The 12,389-nt window shown below is 40.1% G+C and overlaps 2 protein-coding genes across 3 annotated transcripts; one reads left to right on the top strand and one right to left on the bottom strand.

The window, feature by feature from the left end:
* Positions 1-5,433: 5,433 nt before the first annotated feature.
* rnasekb (ribonuclease, RNase K b) lies at positions 5,434-8,412 on the bottom strand. The gene is made up of 3 exons (XM_008401781.3): positions 8,193-8,412; positions 7,072-7,154; positions 5,434-5,893 (listed from the first exon to the last, which is right to left on the bottom strand). Exons 1-3 carry the CDS (start codon positions 8,268-8,270, stop codon positions 5,749-5,751), a joined length of 306 nt encoding a protein of 101 aa, XP_008400003.1. The 5' UTR covers positions 8,271-8,412; the 3' UTR covers positions 5,434-5,748.
* bacc1 (BPTF associated chromatin complex component 1) lies at positions 8,411-11,983 on the top strand. Of its 2 annotated transcripts, XM_008401782.3 has the most exons (6): positions 8,411-8,761; positions 9,500-9,594; positions 10,071-10,172; positions 11,234-11,463; positions 11,536-11,640; positions 11,736-11,983. In XM_008401782.3, exons 1-6 carry the CDS (start codon positions 8,741-8,743, stop codon positions 11,798-11,800), a joined length of 618 nt encoding a protein of 205 aa, XP_008400004.1. In that variant the 5' UTR covers positions 8,411-8,740; the 3' UTR covers positions 11,801-11,983. The 2 variants fall into 2 exon arrangements, with proteins under 2 accessions (XP_008400004.1, XP_008400005.1); XM_008401783.3 differs by lacking the exon at positions 10,071-10,172.
* The last annotated feature ends 406 nt before the right edge of the window (positions 11,984-12,389 follow it).

Below are 12,389 nucleotides of genomic sequence, written 5' to 3'. Positions count from 1 at the left end.
TTCTGAGAAAAAGAGAGATTTACACTACTGTTAACACCAACAAATTCATCTGAATCATTATCAGGAATTTTGTCCACAATTTTATCAGGCAGATATTTACAAAAAAACAACGCAGAATGAACTATTTGGCTGCTATGTTTCTAATGTAGGTGGTGCCCAACATGGTAATTGTGATATAAAATATCAATTGAACTATTAATAATTCCCCTTACTTATAATTAATAACCAAAACCAGACTCCTCTGTGGGACACAACATGTTTATTTATACTGCACCAATTCGCAAATTGTCACCTTAAGGCATTTTACAAATCAATTCAGTGCAACATTTATCCATTAATCTTAACTATCAAATAATAGTCAAAATCAGATGATTATCCAAATTGGCTAAAACATTGAGTTCTTGACTTGCAGCATTTAATCTTCCTAGAGAACAAAGAGGCCCCACCCCAAAATGAACTCCTTCAAGGCGGAGAGAAATCAGTTCAGCTCAACTTTGAAACAAGATGGACAATTTTAAGTGTCCCACAAATGACTACTGATGTAATAGTGGGTTATTGTAAAGACATCTGACTTTTGCATGTTTTATGCTGAATTTTAAACATGATAATCATTTCATAGATACAACAATTGATTACTGCAGTAGTGTCTTCACAGGTCTGACTAACAAATCAATGGGCCAGCTGCAGCTGATCCAGAACACTGCTGCTGGAGTTCTGACTAAAACCAGGAAGATAGAGCACAACATCCAGTTCTACATCACCCACTTCTACAGTCCTTCACTGAGTGAAGAGACTTCAAATCCTGTTGGTAGTTTAGAAATCACTGAACGGATTCAAGATCTGCTGCTGCTGGATGAACTGTCGACTGTATAATGTTTTTTATGACTTATTTTGTGTTTTTATTATGTAAAGCACTTTGAGCTACCTTGTTGCTGAAATGTACTATACAAATAACTTTTCACAATAGTTTTACTGCTACTACATCATATTGCTACATCATATTACTGCTACTACATCATATTGCCAACCAGGGAGCGCACCCCTCTGAGAGATCACAGCATGTAGTAATAGTACGTATTTACAATTGGTTACAAATTTTATTAGTCCATCTAATGCTAGATCACTTTGTCAGCTGTTTCCGTTTCTACATGGTCGCTGCTGTACTTTCATCTCTCTCTCAAGCAAGGTGTATAGTTGAAGCATTGAAATGGGCGTGAGTGCAGGTGCGCTCCGTTTGCATCCCTGTGCTCCGTTCGCGCCTGATCACACAACTCCAACTTTTTGTAACTCGCTGCAGATTGCGCTTGAGCCAAATAGCGTCTTTAATGCTTCAGGTGCCAACATGATCTCTTACGTATCACTAAAAAATGAAATGGCTGTGTACATTGTCATTAAACCAAACTTTAGTTTTTGAATGGTTGTGTATTTACAAAGTTAGAGAAGAATTGACATTTTTTGTTGGACAATGGGAATATAGCTCAATAATGTCTGACTAAAGTTTTTCACAAACACTGAAACTGAAGTAAATATGGATGTTCAGAAGAGACCCCAGCTGGTTGCGATGTTTAAGGCACAGTAGTGGTTCAGTCATACAGTTTTTCTTACAATTGTTTTTTAAGAATGTTTAGTATTTTTAAGGGTGTTCTCTATGGTGCTATTCTCTTCTTTTTTGTGTGCATTCTGAGCCAGTGTCTCAATAAACATTTCACGTTTTTATGATTATAAAAGATTCTTGATTTGTGAACAAATATCAACTTTTACAATGATAATACATTTTATTTGTGGAGAGTATATACAGAACTGTTATTTTTAAAATTCAGACCAGTTTTATGTTTGTGACGGTGCGGCGAGAGGTTGGAGGAGTTAGCAGCGGCGGTTAGCCACTCTTACTCAAAACAGCAGGACGCACTTTTGAAGTATTTCACACTTTCAATTTATTTAACTTCGTCCACGTAAAGCCAAATCTCCACGGTACTAAGCATTATATTTCCATACATGAGAAAAGTAACGTTAGCTTACCGCTCTGCACCTCATCATCACATATGTTCTCTTCTACAACAAAACGGAAGACTAGTTCTTCTGTACAATAGTACAACAAAGGAAATAGGCGCCCCCTTGCGGTGATACCTACTCATCTCTAGGAACCAAAGTAACTAGAGTAAGTAATCCAATTCATGAACATAGAAACTGAAACTGGATGGATCCCAGAAATGGACCGAGTTATTTAACAGGTAAACAGAACCAGCAGAAAACAGATCTTCTGGTAGATATTACTGTTATTCACCTTAAAAACACCTTAAAAAAACAATCTATTTAAAGTTTAATTTATACTTAACTGTAAATCCATAACCACTGGATGGTTAGCAATTAGCTAATCCCCAGCAGTTAATGAATCAAAGTTAAAATATGAACACAATTTCCTTTTGTCTCCTTTTAACTCTGTGCTTGTTCAGGTATAGTAAATTATATTAACTTAATGTTGCAAAACATGTAATGGTTTCAGAAATTAGCCCAAAACTGAAGCTACTCACCGATCATCGTTATCAACAACAGTGTCTCCTGCTGTGGAAGCTGCTCAGCAGTAAGCTGAGTTCTGTTGTTAAAGAAGGAAAAATTATCCGTTTTGTTGGAATTAACCTGATTTAAGCTTCAATATTCGCTTAATATACTTACATGGAGATTTTAAACCTTGGTGAAATGCGCAGTGAGAGGAATTACCGACGTGTTTTCTTGCTTTCTTTTTGTCTACCTTTGAACGGGGAAAGTCTTAGCGCCACAACCTAACGAAGCGGGAATTTCCCATGAACTGTTGCGCTAGTGGCCGTGACCATAGACATTAATACGTAGACCCCTCATGGAGCGGGCCGGGCCGTTGCTGAGATACGTAACAGCGTCCGCCATATTGAATGTGGAATATGTGCCAGTTAGGTACTTTGTAGAACGGCTTAAAGTGCCGTTCTACAAAGTATTTTAAATTAATACCTGCCATTGACACATTTTCTCACACACATTAATTTATTTGGCAATCAAAAAAATTACTAAAGACAGAGTTTCTAACTTTTGATGTGATTAATTGTTTTGGGGCATTTCTGAATAAAGAGCACAATGTTTTATTTGATCAAAATGATTCCGAAAAATTTTATTTTGAAATTGATAAACAGACAAACTTTTACAGTGTTTTAATAAATAATATATTTACATAATTCCATAATTTAATGTGCATTTAACATTTCAAGACAAGAAACAAATAATTTTCCTGTATTTATTTTTATACCTTAGAGAAATGACTTGATTTATAAATCAATCATTGTCAAGCATTATACTACATATTTTTCTTACTTTTTTCCAGAGAATAAATATTTATTACTATTATTATTAGTACTATTATTATTATTAGTACTATTATTATTGTCAACTCTGCTATTGACAGCAAAGAGTGAAAATAATTCTAACGGAGTAAATTATTTTTATTTCATTACATAAGCTACATTAATACACTAATACTTCAGATTGAGATATTTAAAAATACACAAAAAGTGAAAGAATAAAACATTTATTCATTATACTGGGAACACTGGTCACAGGCATGGCTTCAGTCTGCTGGTCACACTGGGAGAACTCCAGTGACTTCTGAGACGTCCTTGTTCACAAGCTGAAGCCAAGAATAAAAGAGAAATTATCCAAAAGTGTAATAGAAAATACATATATGTTTCTTTCACACTCATAAAAAGACATTTTCAGCATGTTGGGCTCTGACTCGTAGCATCTTTATAGCTAAATACCGACATGGTGAAGCTGAGCTGAGAAACAGACTGAAGAAGAGAACAGCAGCCCCAGCTTTGATCCTGACTGATCTTTCCTCACAAAATCCCCTGGTCTTTAATGTACTTCCCCTCTAACAGCGGTTTCTCATCATCTCTCTCATTAGATAACAGTGTGAAAACGTTAGCTGCTACGCTAACAGTCAACGGTTATTTCGGGCCAATTTAGCTACATAGGAAATATTTTCCGGTAGTTTAGAAGCGAATTTCTGGGTGCAAAGTCAAGTAATTCTGATCTTTCATCCTTACCTGGGGAAGGTAATCCTAATGAATCCAGTTTGTTTCCTAAAACGGTTGAAATAAGTCCACATAGCACAGAACTTAAGAAAATCCGATCGACCTGCTGCCACATAGAAGATGGCGGACGCTGTTACGTACGAATCAGCGCTCCATGAGGGGTCTACGTATTGATGTCTATGGCCGTGACTCCGTAATACGTCACCGCCGCCATATTGCTGAGGGAGGAGCTCTTCAGTATCCAAACAAAGTCCTTTTATTTAAATCCTATTAAAAATGAACGGATTATTACGGAGCCCCTAAGGGGACATGGAGAGAAAAAAAAAGGAAAGAAATCCCAACTTATTATCTCGAGATCCCGACTTTCGAGATAATAAGTCGGGATCTCGAAATCTCGACTTAGTTTCTCGGGATCTCGAGAAAAAAAAGTTGGGATCTCGAGATAATAAGTCGGGATCTCGAGATAATAAGTTGGGATCTCGAGATCTCGACTTAGTTTCTCGGGATCTCGAGATAATAAGTCGGGATTTCTTTCCTTTTTTTTCCTCCATGTCCCTTTAGGGGCTCCATAGATTACTGCTTGAAACTTAAAATAAAACAAAGAAAACGTAAAGAAACAACCTGAAAATTAACCAAATATTGGTTCTGATTTTTAAAATAACTTTTATCCACTATTTTATAAAGAAAAGCTTAAGTTAATATATTCATAAATGTTCATTGTTAGATGTTTTAGCACAAAGTGGTCCACAGAAACTGTAAAAAAAAAAACTTGTCTAATTTTATTCTTCATCTATTCCAAGTGGATATGAATAATTCATGATTATTTCATTTGATTAGAACCAAACACTGAAAGGCTTATTTCAAAAGGTGATTTATTCCTCAGTTTCTTCTCATAGAACAAATGTATTTGCAAATACAACTGAATTTACTTTTTACCGTGTTACACTAACTATACAATAACTTACATCACAGTAGCAGTAAAGTTTTACAGTAATTAGATGTACTTTTTTGGTGTGTGTTCTTAATGATTCCAGATTTTTTTTTTATTGTTGTGTTTAGTGTTGACCTTTGTTCACCAACTATACTGAACTATAAAAGTCCAGTGCAGTCCTAAAGTAGGACTACAACAGATTCAGGTCAGTTATAGTTGTGTAGCTACTGCCGGTAGCTTCTCGACTTCCAACAGTAGCCTGGGCAGCTCATGGCAGCAGGAAGAACATAAAAGGAAGTGTGATAGTTGGGGAATTTTGGACTTTACTAATGTTACTTTGACATTTAGTTTCAGTCTGAAGATGTTTGATCAGCCAACCTGAACTCCATTTGCTCACCAACATGTTGGTTTATTTTAGCTGAAGAATGAGAACAAAAGCCTGGGTTTAATCACATTCACACTTTATTGTAAAGGAGCATCCAGCAGAACAGCTTGAGCACATTTTCATCACTACACAGATGAGGAAGAGGAGGAGGAAGAGGAGCAGGCCTTCTCCTGGTTGGTCAGTGGGACAGATATCTGGGAATGGTTCAGAGGAACGACGCAACATTTCATCCAACAACAAACATCAACAGTAAACACGATTCAGAATAAATTATCCAGACTCCGCCCCCTCGCTTGATCCAGGACCACATCAGACTGCAGGTCAGGTGGTGAACCTTCCCCAGGGGTCAGAGGTCAAGCCCTGCCGTGGCTCCTTTATGTCACCATGTACTCCTGGCGCTTGTTGAGCCGCACCTGGCAGAGCGAGATGGCGCCCACCGCCACGTAGATGGCGGCGGCGATGAAGCAGTTGATGCCCACTTGGCGGTACAGAGCGTAGATCCTCTGAGGCGGCTGCTTACTGCGGGACAGACCACACAGCGGTTAGCCTGCGTTCTGGTTCTGATCCCAGCCTGACCCGGCTGACCGACCCAAACCAGACACGACCTGAACCCAGGCCAGATGATTGGAAAGTTACAGCCAAAAATGAACAGAAATAATTTGGCTTATTTAGCCTGTTTCAGTCTTATTTTCACCAAATAATTCATTGATTTATAAATGTTACAGTTTCAAACTAAACATTTTTCAGTATTTAGTTTGCTAATTACATGTTTAGTTTGAAGCTAAAGAAATTAGGTTAACTCCATTATTTCCTCTTGTATCAAACTAAATAACTCAGATTATTGCTAATAATTTTTTAAATGTAACTTCAAAGCTTCCTGGTCTTTAGTTGGACTATTTGTTCCAGCAGAACCATCAGAACTTTTAACCAGAGTTGCTGTTGGATCATATCTGCTTCTATTCAGTCAAAGGAACTTGGGAGATGTCGAGTTTTCATAAATATGATCCTTTGCACCACAAAGGTTTTTAAAATAATATTTTTTTCTTATGGTTTTTAATTGTGGATGAAGCAGAAAACCTCATGCTGTTCTAGTTCTGATCTGATTAGCCCAAAAACCAAAGAACAGAAAAACTAATCCAGATGTTTAATCAAAACAAGCTTTGAGAGAGGTAAGTTGAGATCCAGATCTATTTTTACCTTCCACTAAATCTTCTGCTTTACTCCAGAGTCTGTTTTAAACTGAACTTGAGGGGATTTTAGACGTTGGTTTTAAGCTTCAGATCAGATCTAGTTTCATCTGGAGGAGGCCTCTCCCAGTTAATCAATTAATCAATAATCAATTCATGACATGATAAACTGAAATTACCTCCATAATTTCCATCCTGATTAATATTTATTTGTTTACAGAGACTGGCATCTGTTTTATTCATAGTTTCTGTTGCGAGTAGTTTTTATTTCAGTTTTATTTACTGTTTTTGGTTTTGGACATTTAAAACGTCTCACAGTTCCAGTGATAAGAGTTTGTTACAAAATTAAAGTTTATTGGTACCTGAGAGCGCAAACCTGAATTATCATTAAATTACCTGAAAATGGTCTCAAAAGAACAACATCATCGTTTATTGTAATAATTACTGGGATGGGTTGCCATGGTGACAGGCTGATTCAGGACTAAACATTCAAATTGTCTTGTGACTCACTCTTCCCAGATGTCCTCTTCGGTGAACGGGACGTCCTCAATCAGAACCGCCGAGTTGGCGCTGAAGAAAATCCCCAACATGGCCTGGAAGACAAGAGCAGAGGCTCAACATGAGGCGCGGGGGCGCAGCAGGGATGCTCAGACCAACACACTGGGGCATAAAATCAGGTGGAAGGAGGAGTTACAGTTTACAGCTAAAACTGTTTTTATGGCGTATTCATCCCCTTTAATATAAAACCCCCAAATAAAATCCAGCACAAGTCATAAAATCAGTAAATATATTTAATCTCTATGGCATTTAATGCTAGTATTAAGAACTTATCTGTGAAGATCTACATGGAAAATGTTGTGTGCAAATTCAATCAAACACTGACTGTGGCAGCATCATGCTGTTGGAAGGTTTGGTTTCCAGCAGGACGACCACCTGAACGTCCAGCCACAGATATTATGGGATGCTTTAGATCAAACAGATTCATGGGTCAGAATGAATGGCCTAGTCAAAGTCCAGATAAAAGATTGTGGTGGAGAAAAATCCCAGATGACCTGCAGCTAGTAGGAGCTTAGACTCCGTGTGGAAGGGCAGAGCGAGGTGCCACCGCACTATTCAGATTTCACTTGCAAAAAAAAAAAAAAAGCACATTAATTATTTCTCCTTCAGAATTAAACATCATTTTGTGTTGATTTGTGAGGTTTGGAATCGTGGCTATAATCGGACTTCCTGCTGTGGAGAATCACATGAGGGTCACGTGACTATGCCATGGAGGAACCAGTCATAACAGACCGGAGATCAGTGAACCAGTCCCGGTTAAAGACCATCATCCACCCCGGCCCAAAGATCACCAGCACCGGGTGACCCCTCCGGTTACCCTCCCATCCCGTTAATTAGACGCAGACAGATCCGCAGCCACAGTACATTCAGTTCAACTGCCCGGGATCCGTCTATCTGCTGACTCTCGCACAGGAATTATCCTGAGCCATTTGATCTGAATATGTTCCACAGCGTCTCAGAAATAAATCAGATCCCAAATATAAACCTTTCATATTTTGTTTCAAATGTAAACCAGAATGATCAATTTAACAGCATTCTATCCAGGAAGTAGTCGGCTCCCATTGGCTTCTTACCAGCATGATGACCCCCCAGATGCTGATCACCATCCCGCAGGCGGCCATCTTCGGCCCGCAGAACAGAAGCGACGGCATGTCGGCGTTCACCAACCAATCAATCGAATAATCAAATCTTATTTTTCCGTTTGATTATCTGAACAGTTCAGAAACGATCCATTGAAGGACAGAGCTCCGCAGTCAGCTGATCCTTAGCTCTCGGCTTTACTCGGAAGCACTCGGAACTCCGCCTCTTCCTCTGAAACGGACCAATAGCATTGAAGTGGTAAAATCGCGCATTGTTCGCCACATCCTGTCTGGTTGCCATTGTTGTTCTGCATCTTTATTTTTATTCTAAATATGTATTTTCTGATGTAAATTCAACAGCATTGAATCCTCCTATTGGCTGCGAACCTCCGGGACTAAGCCGCCGTTTGAAATTAAACACAGTGAGGCTTAAATGGAGCTAACGGGCCGCTAGCAGCAGGCTAACTGAAGCTAACGGCGGCTAACTTGTGTTAGCTTTGTTTTTGTTGTGATTTCGTTCAAACAAACACATACTTCCTAAAATGACATCAGCCTCTGCTAAGGTAAACTGTCTCTTGTTTTCACCTGTCCGAACCTTTAATATTCTCAGTGTCCGAATCTTTTAAATAGCTAATCTCTCAGCTGCGCACCAAATCTTATTCAGAATCTTAGCAATTATATATTTTTGGCTTTAGCAATAATAAAGACTGGATAGGATAAATAGCTTTTTTACGAAACAAATGATCAGAGTCTGTAGATAAAATCGGCTCACATGAACATTATGAGTTAAATAATAAAGAAATAAATACTCGGTGTTGTTGATGGTTTTTCTCCATTCCGTTCAGTTTTTATAGCAAAGTAAACAAATAAGTCATTTTTCAGTAGGTTTTAAAAATATATATTTTTATAACTAACATAAACTCTATTCCTCACCACACTTTCACTACCTGATAGTATATCATCAGTGTTGGTGGACTTTGTTTAATCATTAGCAGTCATCAGGGAACTTATGACAGGGGCTGAAAACTTTTCTTTTTCTTTTGACGTTGTAAATTGTTTCAAATGATGAATATATATTTTTCTGCGTCACCATTGTGTAACACGTTGTGTTCACTTTAGAGTCCAGTGAAACATATTTATATTTGTGGTTGTAATGTGACATAGAAATAGAAAAGTTCAAGTGGTATAAATATTTTTGCAAGTCACTGTACATGTAACAAATGTAACTGGATTGAATGATTTCAAAAGTGATGATGTTGATGACCGAGTGTGATGATGAAGAGTTGGATTCTTCTCTGCAGGTCGGGGAAATCTTCTCCGCAGCTGGAGCAGCTTTCACCAAGCTGGGCGAGCTGACCATGCAGCTCCACCCGGTGTCCGACTCCAGCCCTGCAGGGTGAGCCTCACCTTCACACCGTCACAGCTAACCGACATGAAGGCTCACGCTCAGCTCTGTCTGACATGAATCCTGCCGGCCTTTGAAACGAGTCAGATCTCTGAAATAATCAGGAAACTGTCCGTTCCTCTGTCTCTGTACACAATCACAGCAAACAGCAGCGATTTAAAGCAGTTATGGAAAATAAATCTATAGTTCTGTAACTTCACATGTACCAGACCTGTTCCCATCAGCCTGTTTCAGTTCAGGCTTCAGGGCGGTTTTTCAATCAGTTTGAATTAAGAGCTGAAGTGTAACGAGGATTGATCCCTGTGGAACTCCAGAGATGCCTCTCACTTCCTATCTGAGTCTAACAGCTGACCCAGCCTGTGCTGGTTCTGGTCTTTGACCCGGTTCTGGAGGCAGCTCCTCCACAGCGCCGTGGGTCGGTTCTGTGCCGGCAGGACAAACTGAAGTGACGCTGTGTTCGTCCTCAGAGCCAAATGGACGGAGACGGAGATTGAGATGCTGCGCCTGGCTGTGCGTCGCTTCGGAGACGACCTCAACAACATCAGCACCGTGATCAAAGAGCGCACCGTGTAAGTCTTAAAGGAGCCACAGCAGGTTCCACTGGGCGTCCAGCAGGGGGAGCATACACAGTTGTCATGGTGACATCTGAACTATGACAGCAGCAGCTTTATAAATGCTACACCGACATGGTATTTAGCAGAAGCTAGCACTGTACCAGCAAGGTAGTGCTAACGTTAAAGCACTTTACCAACATGGTATTCAGTGAACTAGCGCTGACGTGCTACACTAACTTGTGTTTAGCAGAAACTAATGCTAAATTATATAGAAACATGGTATTCAGCTAAAGCTAGCGCTCCATGAGCAAAGTATTTACTTGAAGCTAATGCTATACAAAGATGGCATCAGCAGCTAATTGTAAAGCACTAAAATTGTAACTTTAGCCATAGTGGTACCCACCATGTGTCAGTGATGCATTACATCATAGCTCTACAGTTGAGTATTGCCAATTCTGTTGCTGATTTTGTCTATTTAACCAAAAGCACCAAGAACATCAGTAGATTGCAAACTGTTCACTGTATAGCAATGCATTCTGGGTACAGAGTAAACATTTGCTGCACCACATCACATGTGAAGATGGTGAGGAGAGGAAATGGGAAAGCTGTGTCTTCAAAATAAGAGCATGAATATAAACGCCTAACTTTATTCAACTGAAAGTTTACAAAACAGCCAATTATATCAGCGCTTTAGAATGTATCCAGAAAAATTAATTTAACTGCGCTAAGCGTTTTCAAAGTTAGCAAAAATGCTAATTGAAGATTAGCTTTGCTATCAGCATCAGTGGTTTAGCAGGTCAATGGAAGTGTCCCCACTGCTGCTGAAGCCTGTCTGAGCTGCTGGTCAGGTCCAAGCTGAGGTGTACAGAGACAGACCAGAACCAGAACCAGAACCAACGGGTCCAGAACAGATCCCTGGTGTTTAGGATGATGTCATCACATGTCTGACGGCCTTCAGTCGTCCTCCTTTCTTGCTGTCGTCATGTTTTTTCTTCTTTGTGGGGGTCCTGATGACCTCTGTGTCCCGTCTCCAGCTGTAAGGTGAAAGCTGATTGGCTGATCTTCTTCTTCTGCAGCGCTCAGATAAAGAGCACAGTGAAGAGGAAGCTGTATGAGGACAGCAGAGTCCCCATCGCCACCGAATCCCCCAAGAAAACTGTGAAGAAGGCCGCGGTTACCATGGCGCCAGCCCCCGTCCCTACAACCCCTGCCATGATTACTGTACCGACTTCGCAGGTTGTCGTGGCGACGGGGATGCAGAACAGCCCGTCGTTAGCCCCGCCCATTAAAAAGCAGAAGACAGCAGGTGAGAGAGGAGCGAGACTGAATGTTCTTCATCGTCCTCCTTTTCCTCATCACCCTCCTCTTCCTCCTGCAGACGTCACGCTCAGCGCTCTGAACGACTCGGACGTCAACAGCGACCTGGTGGACATTGAAGGACTCGGGGACGGCTCGTCCAACAAGAAGCTGAACTTTGACCAAGGTGGGTAGACATTGCTGTTTGGTTCTGACCCATTTAACCAGAACCAGGAGGTTCTGTAGTTACAGCCGTTCTAACGGTTCTCCCGTTTCCACCAGAGAGCCTGAACCTGGACTCCAGCCTCATCATGAACTCCAGTGACCTTCCTCTGCTGTCCCGCTGACCTCTACGCTGAAGCTCTCGCCCCTCCTCTCCCTACAGGCTTTTATTCTGAAAGGACAGTAGAGCCAGTTTTACTGTAGAGGAGGCTGCAGGTTAATTAATCCCCAACCAGAACCAGACTGACCCGTTGGGTTCTGGATCTGGTAATCTGATGTTAATAAACAGCTGTTGTTTATGGGTCATACATCTGTTGTCGTCTTCTTCTTCTCCTAACATGGAGGACGGTCCAAAAAATTTGGACTCTTTATTTGCAGATGTTTAACATTCCAGGGACTCGGGTTGTTTTAGTTGGAAATCTGTAAATAAGATTCATTATGCAGGAGAAAATCATTTTATACGTACTGTTGAGACTTTACATACATCCAACCGTTTTTTTTCTAACCAAACTCAAATCAAAGTTCAAATCTCTCAGATATTCTCTCTTCAGCTCAAAAAAAATTGAAAAGTTCTGTTGATTCTGACCCAAAACATAAGTGTGGTTTAACTTCAGACATCTATATGTAAACGTCTGGCCAGTGGTGACACTGCTAAACTTTGCTGTGCTAAACCAGTAATCAGAAATGCTAGATACGCTAGCGCTAATCCGACAC

This window comes from Poecilia reticulata, chromosome 14, assembly GCF_904066995.2.
Source record: "Poecilia reticulata chromosome 14, P_reticulata-male-v2, whole genome shotgun sequence".
Taxonomy (NCBI): Eukaryota; Metazoa; Chordata; class Actinopteri; order Cyprinodontiformes; family Poeciliidae; genus Poecilia; species Poecilia reticulata.
Note: the sequence above shows the minus strand (reverse complement) of the source record. Positions and strands in the feature narration are given on the sequence as shown.